The sequence below is a fragment of the Pleurodeles waltl genome, chromosome 9 (assembly GCF_031143425.1).
Source record: "Pleurodeles waltl isolate 20211129_DDA chromosome 9, aPleWal1.hap1.20221129, whole genome shotgun sequence".
Lineage (NCBI taxonomy): Eukaryota > Metazoa > Chordata > Amphibia > Caudata > Salamandridae > Pleurodeles > Pleurodeles waltl.
This window is the reverse complement of record NC_090448.1, coordinates 662157029-662179696: the sequence shown is the minus strand read 5'-3', so window position 1 is coordinate 662179696 and position 22668 is coordinate 662157029. Positions and strand designations below refer to the sequence as shown.

At 45.9% G+C, this 22668-nt stretch overlaps 1 protein-coding gene across 4 annotated transcripts in view; it reads left to right on the top strand.

The window, feature by feature from the left end:
- Positions 1-22668, top strand: part of DMPK (DM1 protein kinase) — a 751292-nt gene that overhangs the window by 330229 nt on the left and 398395 nt on the right. For all 4 annotated transcript variants that reach the window (XM_069207733.1, XM_069207732.1, XM_069207734.1 and 1 more), the window contains exon 2: positions 10316-10407. In XM_069207733.1, the coding sequence (XP_069063834.1) occupies positions 10316-10407 (92 nt within the window). The remainder of the gene's footprint in view (positions 1-10315; positions 10408-22668) is intronic.

Here is a 22668-nt window from a genome sequence, read left to right as displayed (position 1 = left end):
GAAACAAACTTTTACGGACCTTGATTAGTACATGACACAAGAGGGTACTTCAGCTTCTGACTCATATAAATATCATAAATTTTGAATGTTATTAGAGGCTATCAATAGATGAAAAGCATAGAATTGTTTGTAAAGCTCTAACTAAACATTTACTGTTTCATTCATGATTAAACAGAACAAACCACATTAGCCTACTTCAGAAAGACTGTATTACCCATGCTTCAAATCATACTTTTGACTTTCAAGCTAAACACTGATCCCTGATGGAGGTATACTAACTAAGTGAGCTAACTAACCAGATGGTAATAATCAGAACAAAGGAGTTGAAAGCCCCTCTTTGTAGACATTTCTCCGTTGAAGCTGTGCGATGGGTAGAATCGTTTTTAGGACCTTTGCCTCACATTCTTGCTCTGATTTCACGTTAGTTATGGAAGATGCTACTGTTATGCAACACTGTGAGTCAAAACGCAGTTTTTATGGGTAGTTAATAAAATGTTTCTCTTATGGAAAAATTGATTTGCTGTCCTCATTTCAAATTAAATCTTTCACTTTGGTGTACTCGATTCTTTATGTTATCTTTTAAAACAATCATTTAAGTCAATTAGTGATGTCATAATATTAATTGATGTAATCCCTGTAAATTTGATCCACAGCAAACTGCGTGGAATATTGTTATCGAAAAACATATTTAGACGTATATTTGTGTAGTAAATGTACAATTTACACTGTAAGAAAATACTGGACAGTAATTTTGGCTATAGAACTGCAGCATCCAAATAGTATCCATTCACTTTTATTAATTTCTAGACCGACTGTTATACTCTGAATTACATTGGTTGCAGAATATTCAGTAGAACTCAGTGGTAGATAGTGTCACAAGCAGATAGACTTTGTTAAAATCTGTTTTATAATTAATGAGTATTAATGAGTAGTATCCAAGTGAGTGTTTGCTTAGGCTTGACATTTAGGCGGTCATTCTGACCGCGGCGGGCGGCGGTAGCCGCCCGCCATGCGGTCACTGCCATTTGGCGGCCCCGCGGTCAAAAGACCGCGGAGGCCATTCTGACTTTCCCGCTGGGCCGGCGGGCGCCCGCCAAAGGAGCGCCCGCCGGCCCAGCGGGAAAGGCCCTGCAACACAGAGGCCGGCTCCGAATGGAGCTGGCGGTGTTGCAGGGGTGCGACGGGTGCAGTTGCACCCATCGCGATTTTCACTGTCTGCTATGCAGACAGTGAAAATCATGCTGGGGCCCTGTGAGGGGGCCCCTGCACTGCCCATGCCAGTGGCATGGGCAGTGCAGGGGCCCCCAGGGGCCCCACGACACCCGTTCCCGCCATCCTGTTCCTGGCGGCAAAAACCGCCAGAAACAGGGTGGCGGGAAGGGGGTCGGAATCCCCATGGCGGCGCTGCTTGCAGCGCCGCTATGGAGGTTCAGCCCTGCCAGGGGTATTCCGGCGGGAAACCGCCGGATCCCCTTTTCTGACCGCGGCTTTACCGCCGCGGTCAGAATGGGCAGGAAAGCACCGCCAGCCTGTTGCCGGTGCTTTCCGTCGTTCACGGCCCTGGCGGGTTTTACCGCCAGGGTTGGAATGACCCCCTAAGTCTTGGCTAAGCAATGTAAGAAATTCATTTTATTTCCACAAATGATTGCTTTAATGTCTTTTTTTATCGATTTTTTATTGTTAAGAAAATACTGGGTTTAAAATGCTTCTCTGTATATATCTTCTTTTGAGCAGTTCTAGATAAAATTTCCTTTTTTTTGTGGTCCCTAGTACCCTCGGAGGCTTAATTTTCTCATCATCCTTTCTGCTATTGTCTTTAGCAAATTGGGGATTTCTTGTTGATACACTCATATATGCCAGATTGCTGTGTACCACTTCCTTTATGATAACTGTAGGAAAGTAGCCTCTTTCTAGCATGGTTACCCCCCCTTTTGGCCTGTTTGTGAGTGTGTGTTACTGTGTTTTTACTGTGTCACTGGGATCCTGCTAGCCAGGACCCCAGTGCTCATAGATAAAAACCTATATGTCAGTGTGTTTTGCCTGTCTCACTGGGACCCTGCTAGCCGGGACCCCAGAGCTCATAGTTTGTGGCGTAATGTGTCTGCCTGTGTAGTGCCTAACTGTGTCACTGAGGCTTTGCTAATCAGAAACTCAGTGCTTATGCTCTCTCTGCTTTTAAATGTGTCACTGTAGGCCAATGACTACATTTACCAATTTCAGTTGGCATACTGGACCCCCTTATAGGTCCCTAGTATATGGTACCTAAGTGCCCGGGGCATTGGGGTTCCAGGAGATCCATATGGGCTGCAGCATTTCTTTTGCCACCCATAGGGAGATCAGACAAACCCTTACACAGGACTGCCATTGCAGCCTATGTGAAATAGTGCACACACTATTTCACAGCAATTTTCACTGGACTTAAGTAACTCAGAAGTCAGCTGTATGTCTAACCTTCACTTGCTGAAGGTTAGGTGCAAATTTACTAAGTGTGAGGGCACCCTTGCACTAGCAAAGGTGCCCCCACATAGTTCAGGGCCATTTCCCCAAACTTTTGTGAGTGTGGGGACTCCATTACACGTGTGCACTACATATAGGTCAATACTTATATGTAGTTTCACAATGGTAACTCCGAATATGGCCATGTAACATGTCTAAGATCATGGAAGTGCCCCCCCATTCCAAATCTGGTATTGGGGAGCCAATTCCATGCATCCTGGAGGCTCCACCATGGACCCCCAGTATTGCCAAACCAGCTCTCTGAGGCTTGCATTGCAGCTACAGCAGCTGCGACCTCATAGACAGGGTTCTGCCCTCCTGGGGTCTGGGCAGCCCAGTCATTTTTCACGCATTGTGATCGATCGAGCCTTGAGAAAGTCATGGGGAGTACCTACTCCCATGACGAAACACGTGTTGGCTGTTTCAGTGTTATATTAAAGGATGGATTCTTCAATCAACATGATGTTTATTGGATTTTGTCAATTTTCAGATTTCCAGTGAATGTGTAATCAATGCTATAATTAATCTGCATAATCCGCCAGAGTGTTTTCTATACAAAATTGACGTACTAATGAGTGCCTAGGTCTCCACTATTTACTTTGTATATCTGTGTTTTCACAGTTGTGGGGGTAGGGGAGATTCCTCCGAGGCCGGGAGCACCATTTTTGCAAATCCTTGTATTCTTTCTTACTCTTGCTGGGGTATTGTTGTGAGCGCTTCTTTTCCCCTAACATCTCTCCACATTGGCATATTTCAGTCCCAGGAGGGTAGAACAAAGCATTTCCTCTGCGAGCAGGGTGTTACACCCTCTCCCTTTGGAAATAGGTGTTACAGGCTGGGGAGGGGTAGCCTCCCCCAGCCTCTGGAAATGTTTTGAAGGGCACAGATGGTGCCCTCCTTGCATAAACCAGTCTACACTGGTTCAGGGACCCCTTCTTCCCTGCTCTGTTGGGAAACTGGACAAAGGAAAGGGAAGTGACCACTCCCCTGTCCATCACCACCCTAGGGGTGGTGCCCAGAGCTCCTCCAGTGTTTCCCAGACTTCAGCCATCTTGCTTTGCAAGGTGTCAGGGCACCCTGAAGGGCTCTGAGTGGCCAGTGCCAGCAGGTGACGTCAGAGACCCCTCCTGATAGATCCATACCCGATAAGGTAGCCAATCCCCTTCTCTGGGCTATTTAGGGTCTCTCCTGGGGATTCTCTTCAGATTCTGCTTGCAAGTTTCCTTCAGGAATCCTCTGCAGCTACTTCAGCATCCTCTGACCTCAGATCAACCGCAGCCTGCTCCAGGAAACGTTGTAACTGCAACAAAGTGTTTACAAGAGACACTTTTCTTCAGCTACCTCAGCTCCAAGTCAGCAACTGCAACAGTTTCCACGGAGTACATGCTCTGGGGACTCCCTGTCTTCATCCTGCACAAGAAGGACCAAATAAATCTTATGTGGAGTGCTCCAAGCAGGCACCTTCCAAGGGGACGACCGGTACCCTGGGACTCCTCTCACAGTGACAAGCGTGCTCCTAAGGGCACAGAGGGTGGACATCATCAACATAGACTGTCCTGAGGTCCTGCTGACGCAATTTGGAGGAGGTAAGACCTTGCCTTCTCCAAGATCTACGGCACCCCTGTGTTTTGTGTCTTCTTCGCCTCCTGAGGACTCTGTGCACTCTTTGCAAAATTCCTTCGTGCACAGCCTGGCCCAGGTCCCCAGCACTCCACCCTGCGACGCTCAACTTGCTCAGGTGTTCTCCGTAGGCGTGGGACCTTTTTTTGTTGTGCTGCATCAACCGCCTTTTGAACCTCCTTTGAACCCGGATCCTGTGGCTTCTTGGGGTGCTGGCAGGCATCCTGAGGGCTTTCTAAAGTGCTGAGAGCCCCCTCTTCCTCTTCGCACAGAGTTGAGGCCCCTGGTCCCTCCTGGGTCCATCCAGTGCCATTTTGAAAAACGCACTTTTGCCGTAGCCAAGGCCTGTTGGCGCATTCCAACACGAAATCTCCTCTGCAACGATCTTCACGCCGTGAGACATCTTTTGCATCACACAGGAACCCACTGGTATCTTCCTAGGGTGAATTTCTGCAGTCTTCAACTAACCTGGAACTCTTCTTTTGCACCCTCTTCTGGGTTGGCAGGGGCTCCTGTCCTTCCTAGAACTTCTTTCGACTTCTGGACTTGGTCCCCTTCCTTTGTAGGTCTTCAGGTCCAGTAATCCAGCAGTTGTTCTTTGCAGACTTGGTTGGCTGTTGCAAAATCCCCAAAACGAGGTGTAGTGTGTCCTAAGGAAACTTGCAGTACTTTACTCCTGCTTTTGTGAGCTCTGGGGTGGGGTAATTTACTTACCTTTACTGTATTCTTACTCTCCCAGCGATTCTGCACACACTACACTTGTCTTGGGGGAAATTCATGATTCACATTCCACTTTTTTAGTATACGGTTTGTGTTACCCTTAGACCTATTTTCTCCCTTTGCATTCTATATGATTTCTTACTGTTTGCATTGTTCTATAACTTTTTACTTGTATAATTTTGGTGTCTAGTGTATATATTGTGTATAATACTTATCCCCAGAAGGAGTATTGTCTCTAAGATATTTTGGTACTGTTTCACCCATATAAATATCCTTATTTTTGGTAACACTGGGTATTGTCTTTACTTGTGCATAAGTATTGTATAACTATAAGTGGTATTGCATGGGCTTTGCATGTTTCCTAGTTCACCCTAAGCTGCTCTGCTATAGCTACCTCTATCAGCCTAAGCTGCTAGAACACCACTACATTTCACTAATAAGAGATAACTGGACCTGGTATAAGGTGTAATTACCCAAGGTACCCACTACAAACCAGGCCAGCCTCCTACATTATAACCAACGAACATTTTTTGATGTGAGTTTCTGCAAATTCAGTGTCATTTAGTTCACAATTTACAGTTTCAACAAAAAAACTGAAAGTCATGAAAGTATAAGCAGTACAATTGAAGTATTATACTAAATATTCATCAGTGATAATAAAGAAAAGATAGGTTCAAAGAGGGGAGGCAATGTTTAGAATTTGGAAAGCAGTTGGATACTGAGGTCTAGAGTAAAATAAGTAAGGGGTTCTGGGCTGGGAACAGCCACTCTGTAGCCGAATAGTTAACAAATAATGAGTATAATAGCGATTTAACCTCCTGAAATGAAAATGGGAGGCCTGGATTGTAACTTGCTTCTTCACTGAGCAAAATTGTGACTTGGCAAGGTGTACCTGCATCTCCTCTTCCTTATCCGAGAAACAATTTTTAGAATGGGTACACAGGTTGCGTTATTAAGCAATATAGAAAATTAACATTTAAATATTAAGAACAAATGTAAAGAAATGAAGAGGACAATGAAAAAAATGTTTAGTCGCTAATTTCTATCCCAGAGAGCACTCTTAGAACCAGATGTACAACGCCATTTAGCATTTCTTGACAGTTTGAATCACTATTTTGGGTTGTTAAGAAATGCTAAGGGGGCTTTTGAGATGTACAAAGCCCTTTAGGGAAACGCAAATTGCGATTTCTACCCTGTAGAAATCGCAATTTGCAATCCTCTAAATAGGAAATCGCAAATAGGGATTACCTATTTGCGATTCCTATTCAGGTGTACAAAGCATTTCCTAAATGCGAATTGGGCATTTAGGAGATGCAGTTGCCGTAGACTCCAAGTCGATGATAACCATATGCAGTTTTTTTAAGTGCAATAGAGCATACACATGCCTCTAGGGCCTATGTGTACGCTACATGTGCATCACTACTTTTGGGGTGCATCACGGAGTGGCATTTGGCCATAGCCATCCTTATTTTTGCATTTCCAAAATAGGCCCATTGTAACAAATGACATGGGATTTGCCAATTGTGATTTCCTAATAGTGACTACTACTTTTTAAGAATCGCTATTAGAAAATCATTATTTTGATACATATCATTTTGTATTTCCTAAAAAGCTATTTCTATGGAGTCGCTATTTAGTAAATGCTAAATTGCATCTATGTACATCTGGCCCTATGTTACCTTAGTTACCAGTATTCACGTATCTTGTTTGAACTAGTTGTATTAGTAATGGAGAAAGGATTTGTTTTTACTGCTTTAAGTATATTTACTTGGAAATATCAAGAACAACACTGGGAAGCTTTCAAAATAAAATGATCAGAAAAAATGCAAGTAGGGAAAAAAGGTTTTGCTAAATTACTGTGAAATGTTAAGTACTATTTCTTTGAAGCATCATTTATTAAAATGTGTTGGTGCATGCTACTATTTCCAAAAAATATTCATAATGGAAAATCAGTGTAACTATTTTCAACCAGATTGTGGGAAACATGAAAATAAATAAGCACTGGCAAAGTCAACCGATCAGACATTGGTTGTCAGTTATTCAGTTGTGTTAATCAGTGTCTTGTTTTGACATGGCTTTTGTAACACTTTATTGTGTGGGAGCTGCCAGAACCTCACCATTGTAACAAACATTGGCAAAAAACAAAAAAGTTTTTTTGGTCTCAAAAAGCACACATTGCCACAGTAGTTCCTGGCAAAACTACTTTGTGTGCAAATATGCTCCTTGTGGAAAAGCAGAATGCTATCAGAATGCTACCAGTCACAGTAAAGCCAGCAGATAGCTAGAAAGAGAAATATAATTTTTAAAACAAAATATCTTGGTTAAGGTCAGACCTAATTAGGGGCCCGATTCTTAAAAAAATTACAAAAGTGCGCAAATGGTATGTGTCTTTGAATTAGTGGCTTTCATGAATTTACAGAAATAGATCAGGAAATCGTACTCTTAGAAAATATTTGTGAACTGTTTTTACTTTTTTTTTTTGCACAAGCAAATATGCATATGTAGATTTGTTCATGCGAAAATCTATTGAGCATTTACAAGTTCACTTTCCCGCCAATCACTTTTTTTTACCAACCCTGGAAGAACTTCTGCTTCTTCCCTTGTCAGCAATAAATTTCCAACCATTCAGAGTGTGGGAAAAAGATTAGAGATTAACTGGTAAAAATCTTTAAAACATGAAAGTTAGTAGGTTTGCACTGAACTATTGCTTATTGCTTCCTCCAGCGTCAGTATGTAGGTGTGAAGAAAGTTGGCAAAATAAGGAAACTGCTATAGTAAGGCTTAAAATTCATAGTATCCAAGCCCCACTGTAGTATTAGCCCTGATATAATCAGAGAGGCTATTAACAGAGCTCTTACATCATGAGATTGCTGCCATAATTTGTCCCAGCATTCCATGACACCAAAGGGGCAAGTAGATTGTTGTACAGCACAAGTAGATTTAAGAAGCAACCTGTCCCATGCATAAGTAAATATTTTATTAAATTCCACACCCCTGGTGCACCATTGTGACTTTTGACTTTTGTTGTTTCGTGGGACAAGGGGACATAGGCCCTCATTCTGACCTTGGCGGTCTTTTCGCAAGACCGCCGAGTTACCGCCGCGGTGAAGACCGCCGACCGCGGCGGTATGCCGCTGTGCGCATTCTGACCGCTGGGAGCGTTCCGCCGGGAAACCGCCAGCAGCCACACAGGCGGTCGGCGGGAAAGTGGAGACTGGTCAACCTCCACCGCCACGCCAGCAGAACACCGCCCACAGAATTACGACCCACATTTCTGTGTGGCGGTCTTCTGTTGGCGGTCTTCTGTTGGCGGTCACCTCCCCATGGCTCCCGTCGCCTCCCGGAGGACCAACGCACAAGGTAAGTTGATCGTCCGTGAGGGGAGGGGGTGGGGGGGTGTTGTGTGATGTGGGCGTGCATGGGGGTGTGCGTGTGAGTGTGTAGAGGGGGTGTGTGAGTGCGTGTATGCGGGCGGGGGGTGCTGCTGTGTCTATGGGTAATGTGTGCTGTTCGGCAGGTGCGCGTGTCTGCATGTATGTGTGCGGGTATGTGTCCCCGTTGTGTATGTGTGTGTAGGGGGTGTGTATATGTGCATGTTGGGGGTGTGTGCATGTCGGGGTGCATGTATGTGCATGTCGGGGTGGGGGTGGGGAGGGGGTTCGTACCACCTCTGGGGGGTGGCAGGGGGGTGGAGGGTGTGGGGGGAGGACTTGGGTGGGTAGTGGGGGGTGGGGGAGACCCCTATCAGTGCCAGGGAAGGAATTCCCTGGCCCCGATAGTGCTTACCGCCATGGTTCGCACGGCGGTTCCCGCCCGCAAGAAACCGCGGCGGTAGGCAGGGTCATAATACCCTTGGCGGTCTTGGGACGACCGCCGGGCCGGAGTGCGCAAACTCCAGCCCGGCGGTCATGACCGCCGTGGCGGTCGGAGTGGAGAAGTGGCGGTCGGTCGCGGCGGGGACCGCCGCGGTCAGAATGCCATTTTTAATACCGCCGGTCTGTTCGCGGTCCGACCGCCGTCTCTCCGCCGACCGCCAGGGTCAGAATGAGGGCCATAGTCTAGCCACATTTTCTCCTTGCTCTTGGGAAGGAGTAACAGCAAACCAACCACCATCTTTCCACAATGAGGAAGGGGCTTCATTTTACAATACAACAGCTCAAGGCACAGATCCAGGACTACAAAAGAAACCATGCAATAATCTTAGACCTATGATCTCTGTTAGGCAAATGTTCCTTTGACAGTTACAATCTGAATTACATGTTCACTTGTCACCTAAAGTTACATGTTGCGTAGATATTGTCCTGTATGTTTTGAGTGAGGAGGTGGCTTGCTGGTATTCCCAAAGTGCTCAGATGTGGTTTACTAGTGACTCAAATCCAGAAAGATCCATACATTTATTGTTTAACTGCTTCGCCTTGGATGAACTAGGAAGAGCTCCAAAACGCCCCCTTAAGAGGTATTGGGGAATTTATCCAGAGACCTTCTGCGATAAACCCTTAGTGAATCTAAAGAATTTGTGTGATTGTTCACTGGCTAGTAGGTGTATTTAATATAGTATTGATAGCAATTCACGGTATGGCTGTAAGTCCAGGATGAGCACAAACAACTTTCAGGATTAATCAAACTTGCTCTACATTTAGCTCACTGGAACTGCTGCTTTTTATCAGTCAGTGCTCTTGTTATCATTTTTGGTCTAATTTGTGGCTCCTGATTAAGATGGAAGGCAAGAAATTAGAAGGCCAATTTTCTTGTAAAGAACCTTGATTTCAATATGACGTGTATTTTTCAAAGTTTGTGGTTTATGTCTGGCTTACTTGTGTTACTTAATTTGGTAAGAAACAACTTTTGGTAAGTCGTTTAGAAACTTCTTTAAAAAATACAACCAGAAAAAAGTTTTAATCATGTAAATAACCTGTTGCTGGAAACTAAAATAAAATATCACAGTAGAATGGCTACACAAAAAACAGTACGCATTCTTTGCTGCTAGACATCAGATGATACACATTTTATTAATGGTGGTTTGAGGTGTATGTGCTATTCTGCTTATCTTAGGGATCATTGACAGCCAAAATGTGGACAAGGAAGAATATCTGACAGAGACATCTAATTGCAGATTCCTTACCTCAGATTCTTTACCTTAGAATTTCCCCAGGCGTCAGAGATTTTTCGCCAGAGATTTTTCTGGAGCAGTACCCCTGCACTCCATTAGGTGGCATTGATTGGCTCCGTTTCTGTCGTCGTCTGCAACTAAATATTGTCTCTACCGGATCTGGCATTACCGAAGGTAAGTAACTTGTCCATCAGTGCTTAAAAGGACTCTCTGTTTTCCGATTGTATGATCTTTGGAAATGGAAGGCAAATGAAAGGAAATATTTCCATTTAGGAGGTTGTTGACTGCTTCTTTCACACATTCCTGATCTTGTTGTACATTTTATCTTCTCTCCTTGAGCCCTCCTAATGTATGCCCTTTGATTTCCAGCGGAGTCTGTGACAAATCGCCTCAAGGAAATCCAGCTTCAGCGAGATGACTTTGAAATCTTGAAAGTAATTGGTCGGGGAGCATTCAGTGAGGTGAGTGCAAAGGTTTACCAACTCCTAAAATTGGTTTAAAAATGGATACTGACTCACATTTTGAAAGGGGTGTGTTGTAGGCATCCTTCTAAATTGCAAATCTGATCACTATATATAAATGGTTTGTTACTTGAGTTCTGGTTGCAAATCTTTGTCAGGTTACCAACTCCCAAATTAGTGTGGTAACCTATTTGCAAAATGAAAGGGGACCACTTTCCCTTTGTGAATTGTGTTAAGGTTTCAGGTGGAGTAGGCAGTGGGTTTGGGTACCTCTGCAATCTCTCTCTAAAACGTTTTTAAAATGTTTTATAAAAAATTGTAACCCTGCTTCCTTTAAGAAAATCAAGATCCATGTTTTCAAAGTTTACTTAATTTGAAATGGGTCACAAAGTTTGTGGTCTAGTGACTCTGACAGACTACCATTCCTATGATTTACATCAATCAGAGTGAGCCACAATCTGCAAGCTACATAATGAATATTATAGAGGTAGGTCGAATTCCGAATCATTCAGAATCCTTATTTTGTGAACCACCCTACTAGTACAAAGGCCAATTACCAGATGATGTTTCTGGTCACAAAAAGACTTGTTGCAATTTGCAACCTCTTTTTGTGATCAGAAGAATAGTACATCCAGTCCCTAATTTCTTGTTATGTGGATATATTTTGAGTTAGTGTGTGTTGCATTCAGCCACTAGTTTCAGGATAAGAATATCTCATGTAACTTTATTTTGTGTAAATTGTAATTGTGTTTGTTATATGTTAGATCCAGCATCCTTGGCATGGTTTCCTCTAAACTTTTTGCCTTCTCACTGCTTGTTTACTGACTTCGCTTTTGCTGGCTTTATGACTCTGGGCACTTTACCACTGCGGACCTGTGCTAAAGTGCATGTGCTGGTTTCCTAAAACATGTTACCTTTCGCTTATTCACAATTGGCATATTTAATTTACTTATAAGTCCCTAGTGTAGGAGGCTGGACTGGCTTGTAGTGAGTACCAAGGGGTACTTGCACCTTGCACCAGGCCCAGTTATCCCTTATTAGTGTATAGGGTGTCTAGCAGCTTAGGCTGATAGATAATGGTAGCTTAGCAGAGCAGCTTAGGCTGAACTAGGAGACGTGTGAAGCTACTACAGTACCACTTAGTGTCATATGCACAATATCATAAGAAAACACAATACACAGTTATACTAAAAATAAAGGTACTTTATTTTTATGACAATATGCCAAAGTATCTTAGAGTGTACCCTCAGTGAGAGGATAGGAAATATACACAAGATATATATACACAATAGCAAAAATATGCAGTATAGTCTTAGAAAACAGTGCAAACCATATATAGTTACAATAGGATGCAATGGGGAAACATAGGGATAGGGGCAACACAAACCATATACTCCAGAAGTGGAATGCGAACCACGAATGGACCCCAAACCTATGTGACCTTGTAGAGGGTCGCTGGGACTATCAGAAAATAGTGAGAGTTAGAAAAATAACCCTCCCCAAGACCCTGAAAAGTGAGTGCAAAGTGCACTAAAGTTTCCCTAAGGACAAAATAGTCGTGTTAGAGGGAGAATGCAAGGAAAACACAAATCAGCAATGCAACAACGATGGATTCCTGTCTGAAGGTACCTGTGGAACAAGGGGACCAAGTCCAAAAGTCACAAGCAGCTCGGAGATGGGCAGATGCCCAAGAAATGCCAGCGGTTGGTGCAAAGAAGCTCTTACTAGGCTGAAGAACTGTGAATACTGCATGAACGACAAGGGTTAGAGACTTCCCCTTTGGAGGACGGATCCCCCACGCCTTGGAGAGTCGTGCAGAAGTGTTTTCCCGCCGGATGGACGCCAACAAGCCTTGCTACACGCAAATCGTGCGTTTGGCGTTTTTGGACGCTGCTGGGGCCCAGGAGGGACCAGAAGGTCGCAAATTGGACCTGCAGAGAGAGGGGACGTCGAGCAAGACAAAGAGCCCTCACTGAAGCAGGTAGCACCCGGAGAAGTGCCAGAAACAGGCACTACGAGGATGCGTGAAACGGTGCTCGCCGAAGTTGCACAAAGGAGTCCCACGTCGCCGGAGACCAACTTAGAAAGTCGTGCAATGCAGGTTAGAGTGCCGTGGACCCAGGCTTGGCTGTGCACGAAGGATTTCCGCCGGAAGTGCACAGGGGCCGGAGTAGCTTGCAAAGTCGCGGTTCCCAGCAATGCAGCCCAGCGAGGTGAGGCAAGGACTTACCTCCACCAAACTTGGGCTGAAGAGTCACTGGACTGTGGGGGTCACTTGGACGGTGTCGCTGGATTCGAGGGACCTCGCTCGTCGTGCTGAGAGGAGACCCAAGGGACCGGAGATGCAGCTTTTTGGTGCCTGCGGTTGCAGGGGGAAGATTCCGTCGACCCACGGGAGATTTCTTCGGAGCTTCTGGTGCAGAGAGGAGGCAGACTACCCCCACAGCATGCACAAGCAGGAAAACAGTCGAGAAGGCGGCAGGATCAGCGTTACAGAGTTGCAGTAGTCGTCTTTGCTACTATGTTGCAGGTTTGCAGGCTTCCAGCGCGGTCAGCGGTCGATTCCTTATCAGAAGGTGAAGAGGGAGATGCAGAGGAACTCGGCTGAGCTCATGCATTCGTTATCTGAAGTTTCCCCAGAGACAGAGACCCTAAATAGCCAGAAAAGAGGGTTTGGCTACCTAGGAGAGAGGAAAGTCTACTAACACCTGAAGGAGCCTATCACAAGGAGTCTCTGACGTCACCTGGTGGCACTGGCCACTCAGAGCAGTCCAGTGTGCCAGCAGCACCTCTGTTTCCAAGATGGCAGAGGTCTGGAGCACACTGGAGGAGCTCTGGACACCTCCCAGGGGAGGTGCAGGTCAGGGGAGTGGTCACTCCCCTTTCCTTTGTCCAGTTTCGCGCCAGAGCAGAGGCTAAGGGGTCCCTGAACCGGTGTAGACTGGCTTATGCAGAATTGGGCACATCTGTGCCCAACAAAGCATTTCCAGAGGCTGGGGGAGGCTACTCCTCCCCTGCCTTCACACCATTTTCTAAGGGAGAGGGTGTCACACCCTCTCTCAGAGGAAGTTCTTTGTTCTGCCATCCTGGGCCAGGCCTGGCTGGACCCCAGGAGGGCAGCTGCCTGTCTGAGGGGTTGGCAGCAGCAGCAGCTGCAGAGAAACCCCAGGAAGGGCAGTTTGGCAGTACCAGGGTCTGTGCTACAGACCACTGGGATCATGGAATTGTACCAACAATGCCAGGATGGCATAGAGGGGGCAATTCCATGATCATAGACATGTTACATGGCCATATTCGGAGTTACCATGGTGAAGCTACATATAGGTAGTGACCTATATGTAGTGCACGCGTGTAATGGTGTCCCCGCACTCACAAAGTTCAGTGAATTGGCTCTGAACAATGTGGGGGCACCTTGGCTAGTGCCAGGGTGCCCTCACACTAAGTAACTTTGCACCTAACCTTTACCAGGTAAAGGTTAGACATATAGGTGACTTATAAGTTACTTAAGTGCAGTGTAAAATGGCTGTGAAATAACGTGGACGTTATTTCACTCAGGCTGCAGTGGCAGGCCTGTGTAAGAATTGTCAGAGCTCCCTATGGGTGGCAAAAGAAATTCTGCAGCCCATAGGGATCTCCTGGAACCCCAATACCCTGGGTACCTCAGTACCATATACTAGGGAATTATAAGGGTGTTCCAGTAAGCCAATGTAAATTGGTAAAATTGGTCACTAGCCTGTTAGTGACAATTTGAAAGTAATGAGAGAGCATAACCACTGAGGTTCTGGTTAGCAGAGCCTCAGTGAGACAGTTAGGCACCACACAGGGAACATATACATGCACACCTATGAGCACTGGGGCCCTGTGTGACAGGGTCCCAGTGACACATACATATAGGCCACAAACCTATGAGTACTGGGGTCCTGACCAGCAGGATCCCAGTGACACATAACAAACATACTGAAACCATAGTGTTTTCACTATGAGCACTGAGGCCTGGCTATCAGGATCCCAGTGAGACAGTGAAAACAGTGACAAAACACCCTGACATACACTCACAAACAGGCCAAAAGTGGGGGTAACAAGGCTAGAAAGAGGCTACCTTCTCACACAACCCCCCCCCCAAACGAAGGACAATAAGGCTAACCTTGGCCAGTTGAGACTTTATTGTCTAAGTGGTGATAAGTAGAGAGTAGCTCTGCAATAGACTGGTTACTCCCTTTATCATCCACTATATGGTTACTTCCCTGTGGGGATGTAAACCACCCTGTTTGAAGTTTTTTAGCTAACCAACAATGTGAAGATGTATTTTCAGAGTTTATATCAGTAAGTTTTAGTTTAGAGCAGTGGGAATTATCCACTGAACCTATTTGTAATGATGGAAATGCCAGACAGGGATGCTGTCTCAGTAAAGCCATAGCTGGGCAAAAACTTTGTCCATTTGGCTGGAAGAGAGAACAGGGATGCTGTTTCTCTTGAGTTGGAGCAGGGCAGGGATGCTGTCCTATGAGCTCCACACTAGGGCAGGGATGCTGTCCTAAGTGTTGTGAGGTAGTGCAGGGTTTCTGCACTAAAGTTTCTCTGGGAGGGTTGGAGGGATGCTCCATGTTAACTAAAATGGTGCTGTTTTTCTCACCAATGTTAGTTATCCCACAGAGAGGTACTTCCACCTCAGGGAGTTCAGCTTTGCCAGCTGATGATTCCCTTGGAACAGGTGCCACCCCAGGAGAGGTTTCTCCCACCACAGGAATGGTATCCTGAATGGTAGGGTGGTTAGGGGATACTGTGGTACCCTCTTTACCTGTTGATGGAGAGGGATCCTGAGTTTTCAGGCCTTCTCTCCTTTGCTTTTTCATTTCACTTGAAATGAGAGGGAACAATTCCTCAGGGATGCCCAGCATGGCTGCATGGGCATAAAACTCTACATCAGCCCAACCTGAGGCCTCTAGGTCATTACCTAAGAGACAGTCTACAGGTAAGCTAGGTGATACCACCACCTGCTTAGGGCCAGTAACTCCACCCCAACTAAACTGAATTATAGCTAAGGGAAGAAACTTAGTGGAGTTATGGACATCAATAATCTTATACTGTTGTCCAATGATGTGTTGTTCAGGAGGCACTAGGTTTTCAGTCACCAAAGTGAAACTGGCACCTGTGTCCCTGTAGGCCAAGGCCTCAACACCATTTATTGAAACTGTCTGCCTGTACTTATCCATTGTAAGGGGACAAGCAGCCAGTGTGGCAAGGCCAATGCCACTAGGTGTGACAGAAACTGTCTTGGGACTGATTACATCAGTTTCCACTATGGACCCATAAGTGAACCCAACTACACCCTTTGCTTGACTGTTGCCAGCAGTCCCACCACTAGTACCACTACTGCTAGGGGCACTAGAGCTTGATGTATTAGTGGTGGTAGGCTCAGGGGGTTTACCTGGACAGGACTTATCCCCTGGCCTATGGCCTCTATTTTTACACACAAAGCACCAAGGCTTTTTAATGTGTGCAGGTTGGGAAGAAGAGGAAGAATTTGTTTTATCCCCACCCTCTGAAGAGTGTTTAAGATTTGAAGTGGGATCTTTGGTTTTACCCTTATCCCCATGCTTATCTTGAGATTTTTCACCATCTTTCTTCTTATTGCCATCTTTGTCACCCCCTGTATGAACTTTTCTGTTCACCCTTGTTCTGACCCATTTGTCTGCCTTCTTTCCCAATTCTTGGGGACAGGTCAGATCAGAGTCTACCAGGTACTGGTGCAACAAATCAGACACACAATTATTAAGTATATGCTCTCTCAGGATTGTGTTATACAGGCTTTCATAATCAGTAACTTTACTGCCATGTAACCACCCCTCCAAGGCCTTCACTGCCTGGTCAATGAAATCAACCCAGTCTTGTGAAGACTCCTTTTTGGTATCTCTGAACTTTATCCTGTACTGTTCAGTGGTTAAGCCATAACCATCCAGGAGTGCATTCTTAAGAACTTGGAAATTATTAGCATCATTTTCTTTTACAGTAAGGAGCCTATCCCTACCTTTTCCAGTGAATGATAGCCATAGGATAGCAGCCCACTGCTTTTGAGGGACATCCTGTACAGCACAGGCCCTCTCAAGTGCAGCAAACCACTTGTTAATGTCATCCCCCTCCTTATAAGGGGGAACTATCTTGTGCAGATTCCTAGAATCATGCTCTTTTGCAGGATGACTATGAGGAATACTGCTGCTGCCACCATGGGTATCTAAACCCATCTTCTGTCTTTCCCTCTCTATTTCTAAAGACTGTCTATCCAAATCCAGCTGTTGCTTCTTGAGCTTCAGTCTGGTTTGTTCCACTCTCAATCTATTGAGCTCCCTTTCTAACAATCTGTCATCAGGGTGGGTGGGAGGGACATTTCTAGATACAGAGGTATGATGGGAATGAACAGAAGGAGACCTGTCCCTTACAGAGGGCACCCTAACAGCTTGGCTACCAGTATAATGTGAGAGCACACCATTAGTATGGTGTGATTCAACCTCTGTACCAACTATGCTAGACTGTCTAGTAATGGGCAGGCTGAGAAGTTTCTTTCCTGAACCTTTTCCTGGGGGAGTCCCTGGATCAGATTGAGAACCATTAGCTACTTTTTCTACAGATTGGGCACTTATGGCCTTATCCTGTACTCTAAGCATATTAATTAACAGTTCTAAGGAAGGATTCTTCCCTACACTCAAACCTCTCTCTATGCAGAGACTCCTTGCTCCTTTCCAGCTAAGGTGATCATATGCAAGTTTGGACAGTTCAACTTTTTGGCCTGTGCCAGACATTTTTAGAGAGAGTTAAAGTGATAGACAAAGAGAAAAAAGTTTTCAGAACTTTTTGGAAAGACAGAAAAAACTTTTTAAACTTTTAAGAACTTTTTGAAAGTTTAGAAGTACTTTTCAGCACTTAGAAAAGAGTGAAAAGAGGAAATGCAAAACTTTTTGGCTATGTGTATATGCACTGACCTTGTTTTGTATATTTTTCTCTTATGAAAAGTACAATGACAAGAGTGGTAAGTAGTCTCAAAGCACTTATCCCACCGCTGCACAACCAATGTAGGAGGCTGGACTGGCTTGTAGTGAGTACCAAGGGGTACTTGCACCTTGCACCAGGCCCAGTTATCCCTTATTAGTGTATAGGGTGTCTAGCAGCTTAGGCTGATAGATAATGGTAGCTTAGCAGAGCAGCTTAGGCTGAACTAGGAGACGTGTGAAGCTACTACAGTACCACTTAGTGTCATATGCACAATATCATAAGAAAACACAATACACAGTTATACTAAAAATAAAGGTACTTTATTTTTATGACAATATGCCAAAGTATCTTAGAGTGTACCCTCAGTGAGAGGATAGGAAATATACACAAGATATATATACACAATAGCAAAAATATGCAGTATAGTCTTAGAAAACAGTGCAAACCATATATAGTTACAATAGGATGCAATGGGGAAACATAGGGATAGGGGCAACACAAACCATATACTCCAGAAGTGGAATGCGAACCACGAATGGACCCCAAACCTATGTGACCTTGTAGAGGGTCGCTGGGACTATCAGAAAATAGTGAGAGTTAGAAAAATAACCCTCCCCAAGACCCTGAAAAGTGAGTGCAAAGTGCACTAAAGTTCCCCTAAGGACAAAATAGTCGTGTTAGAGGGAGAATGCAAGGAAAACACAAATCAGCAATGCAACAACGATGGATTCCTGTCTGAAGGTACCTGTGGAACAAGGGGACCAAGTCCAAAAGTCACAAGCAGCTCGGAGATGGGCAGATGCCCAAGAAATGCCAGCGGTTGGTGCAAAGAATCTCTTACTAGGCTGAAGAACTGTGAATACTGCATGAACGACAAGGGTTAGAGACTTCCCCTTTGGAGGACGGATCCCCCACGCCTTGGAGAGTCGTGCAGAAGTGTTTTCCCGCCGGATGGACGCCAACAAGCCTTGCTACACGCAAATCGTGCGTTTGGCGTTTTTGGACGCTGCTGGGGCCCAGGAGGGACCAGAAGGTCGCAAATTGGACCTGCAGAGAGAGGGGACGTCGAGCAAGACAAAGAGCCCTCACTGAAGCAGGTAGCACCCGGAGAAGTGCCAGAAACAGGCACTACGAGGATGCGTGAAACGGTGCTCGCCGAAGTTGCACAAAGGAGTCCCACGTCGCCGGAGACCAACTTAGAAAGTCGTGCAATGCAGGTTAGAGTGCCGTGGACCCAGGCTTGGCTGTGCACGAAGGATTTCCGCCGGAAGTGCACAGGGGCCGGAGTAGCTTGCAAAGTCGCGGTTCCCAGCAATGCAGCCCAGCGAGGTGAGGCAAGGACTTACCTCCACCAAACTTGGGCTGAAGAGTCACTGGACTGTGGGGGTCACTTGGACGGTGTCGCTGGATTCGAGGGACCTCGCTCGTCGTGCTGAGAGGAGACCCAAGGGACCGGAGATGCAGCTTTTTGGTGCCTGCGGTTGCAGGGGGAAGATTCCGTCGACCCACGGGAGATTTCTTCGGAGCTTCTGGTGCAGAGAGGAGGCAGACTACCCCCACAGCATGCACAAGCAGGAAAACAGTCGAGAAGGCGGCAGGATCAGCGTTACAGAGTTGCAGTAGTCGTCTTTGCTACTATGTTGCAGGTTTGCAGGCTTCCAGCGCGGTCAGCGGTCGATTCCTTATCAGAAGGTGAAGAGGGAGATGCAGAGGAACTCGGCTGAGCTCATGCATTCGTTATCTGAAGTTTCCCCAGAGACAGAGACCCTAAATAGCCAGAAAAGAGGGTTTGGCTACCTAGGAGAGAGGAAAGGCTACTAACACCTGAAGGAGCCTATCACAAGGAGTCTCTGACGTCACCTGGTGGCACTGGCCACTCAGAGCAGTCCAGTGTGCCAGCAGCACCTCTGTTTCCAAGATGGCAGAGGTCTGGAGCACACTGGAGGAGCTCTGGACACCTCCCAGGGGAGGTGCAGGTCAGGGGAGTGGTCACTCCCCTTTCCTTTGTCCAGTTTCGCGCCAGAGCAGGGGCTAAGGGGTCCCTGAACCGGTGTAGACTGGCTTATGCAGAATTGGGCACATCTGTGCCCAACAAAGCATTTCCAGAGGCTGGGGGAGGCTACTCCTCCCCTGCCTTCACACCATTTTCCAAAGGGAGAGGGTGTCACACCCTCTCTCAGAGGAAGTTCTTTGTTCTGCCATCCTGGGCCAGGCCTGGCTGGACCCCAGGAGGGCAGCTGCCTGTCTGAGGGGTTGGCAGCAGCAGCAGCTGCAGAGAAACCCCAGGAAGGGCAGTTTGGCAGTACCAGGGTCTGTGCTACAGACCACTGGGATCATGGAATTGTACCAACAATGCCAGGATGGCATAGAGGGGGCAATTCCATGATCATAGACATGTTACATGGCCATATTCGGAGTTACCATGGTGAAGCTACATATAGGTAGTGACCTATATGTAGTGCACGCGTGTAATGGTGTCCCCGCACTCACAAAGTTCAGTGAATTGGCTCTGAACAATGTGGGGGCACCTTGGCTAGTGCCAGGGTGCCCTCACACTAAGTAACTTTGCACCTAACCTTTACCAGGTAAAGGTTAGACATATAGGTGACTTATAAGTTACTTAAGTGCAGTGTAAAATGGCTGTGAAATAACGTGGACGTTATTTCACTCAGGCTGCAGTGGCAGGCCTGTGTAAGAATTGTCAGAGCTCCCTATGGGTGGCAAAAGAAATTCTGCAGCCCATAGGGATCTCCTGGAACCCCAATACCCTGGGTACCTCAGTACCATATACTAGGGAATTATAAGGGTGTTCCAGTAAGCCAATGTAAATTGGTAAAATTGGTCACTAGCCTGTTAGTGACAATTTGAAAGTAATGAGAGAGCATAACCACTGAGGTTCTGGTTAGCAGAGCCTCAGTGAGACAGTTAGGCACCACACAGGGAACATATACATGCACACCTATGAGCACTGGGGCCCTGTGTGACAGGGTCCCAGTGACACATACATATAGGCCACAAACCTATGAGTACTGGGGTCCTGACCAGCAGGATCCCAGTGACACATAACAAACATACTGAAACCATAGTGTTTTCACTATGAGCACTGAGGCCTGGCTATCAGGATCCCAGTGAGACAGTGAAAACAGTGACAAAACACCCTGACATACACTCACAAACAGGCCAAAAGTGGGGGTAACAAGGCTAGAAAGAGGCTACCTTCTCACACCTAGTAAAGTGTGCTACATGTACCAGGGCCTGTAAATTAAATTCTACTAATGGGCCTGCAGCGCTGATTGTGCTACCCACTTACGTAGCCCTTTAAACATTGCTTAGGCCAGCCATTGCATAGCCTGTGTGTGCAGGTTTAAACTGCTATGTCAATTTGGCAAGTTAACCCTCTTGTCAGGCCCAAAACTTCCTTTGTAATACATATGTCACCCATAAGGAGGCTCTCAATAGCCCCAAGGGCAGGGTGCAATTTATTTAAAAAGATGGACATGTACTTTTACGTTTTACAGGTCCAGGTAGTCAAAAACTCATAAATTAGTTTTTCACTTGTGCCTATCTCTCCTCCCATAGGTTAACATTGGGACTGCCTTATTACATTTTATGAGTGTCATTTCATTTCAGTTTGGTGTCTCTGGAATCACATTTGAAATCACAACTTGTGTAATTCTGAAAATGTCACTTTTAGAACGTTTGCATTTTGTTACCTAAAATCGTCTAGTGCCTTCTTCCTGTGTCTGAATACACATCTGCGGCAGATGACAGCTGGGCTTCATACATTCCCTCCAAATAGCCATACATTAAATGGAGCTAAGGTGTGACTGAGTGGCCATCTGGATGTTGATGACCTCTCCTTGGCTGGATGGGAGGTACGAGCTGACACTTACACCTGCATGGACTGGGCGCTGAGCCCTCACAATGGGCTGCATAGCCCTCTGTAGTGCATCTGGAGCCAGGACAGGAAGGGCAGGGACTTTGTGCGCTTCAAAGGTCTCTCTTTGAAGTCTGCCCTACCACTGAGGATAAGAACTGGACTTTTGAACTTACCAAATGAGTAAACGTCTGGACCTTAGGACATTCTGCCTGAAAGAAGGACTGCGGTGCTGCTGGTGGGACTGTCACTCTGCTGGAACTCTGCTGGACTTTGCTGGGCTCCTGCTTTGCTGTGCCTACCCTTCTGCCTTTTGCCCTCCTTGCTTGAGAGTGAGATGGACCAGACCTGCATCTCTACATCCCCAGAACCAAAGTTACTCCAGGGGCTTGCTGGCTTGCCTCCTGTTCTGAAGTCTCAGAGACATCAAAGCCTTCATTCAGTCACCTCTCCTACAGCTGCTGGACTCTGCAAAACTGTGAGTCCTGTCCTGCCAAGTGTTTCCAATCCAGTCTTGGGCCCTTGGAAGTAGGTACCCCTATGCTGATCCAGCAGAATCCACACATCACTGTCACTGCACCAATGGAACCACTGCTACTCGTCTCGACACCAACACATTGACGCATCTGCCGAGGGCAAGGACATTGCATCAGTGATTGAGCTGCTCAGGATCAACACAGCGCCATCAGTCCTGACACATCACCTTTGCTTTGCCAGCTGCACAGCTTGATTATGGCGCATTGCCTTTATAGCAAAGGGTTTGATGCCACACTACAGCAGGGGGATTAACAACTACACGGCTAGACAACGACAAATCCCTGATTGCATGGATCGGAACTGACGCATTGCCTCCCCTTTGCTCTGTTCATTGGATCTTCAACATCGATGCAATCCTCCACACAAGGTACTGTTTCAGTTGGACAAGATTGCTTCCTGTAACCGGCCTGTGAACGTATGGATTTACCCCAGTGTAGCACTAACAGACAGCCCCAGTTGGTGCTTTAAGCTTCTAAGCACTGCAGTTACAGATATTCTTTACAAATTAATATCTCCACATCTATTTATTTGATTTTTGTTGTTTTTACCTTGTTTTAATGATTAAAATATGTAATCAGTCAGCCAATCAATACTTCTATAGCGAGTCTAATCACCCATGGGGTCTCAAGGTGCTGTTGGGGTCTCAAGGCACTGTATCTATTTTTCTAAGTTGGTGTGGAATGTTTTTGTGGTGTTTTCACTGTTACTGTTTTATGTGTTGCACAAATACTTTACACTTTTTTTTTTGCTTCCAAAATTAAGCCTGCCTGCTCTGTGCCTAACTACTAGAGGTTGAGCACAGGTTTTTCTATAGTGTGTAACTGACTTACCATGACTAGGATTGTGATCATTACTTGGAC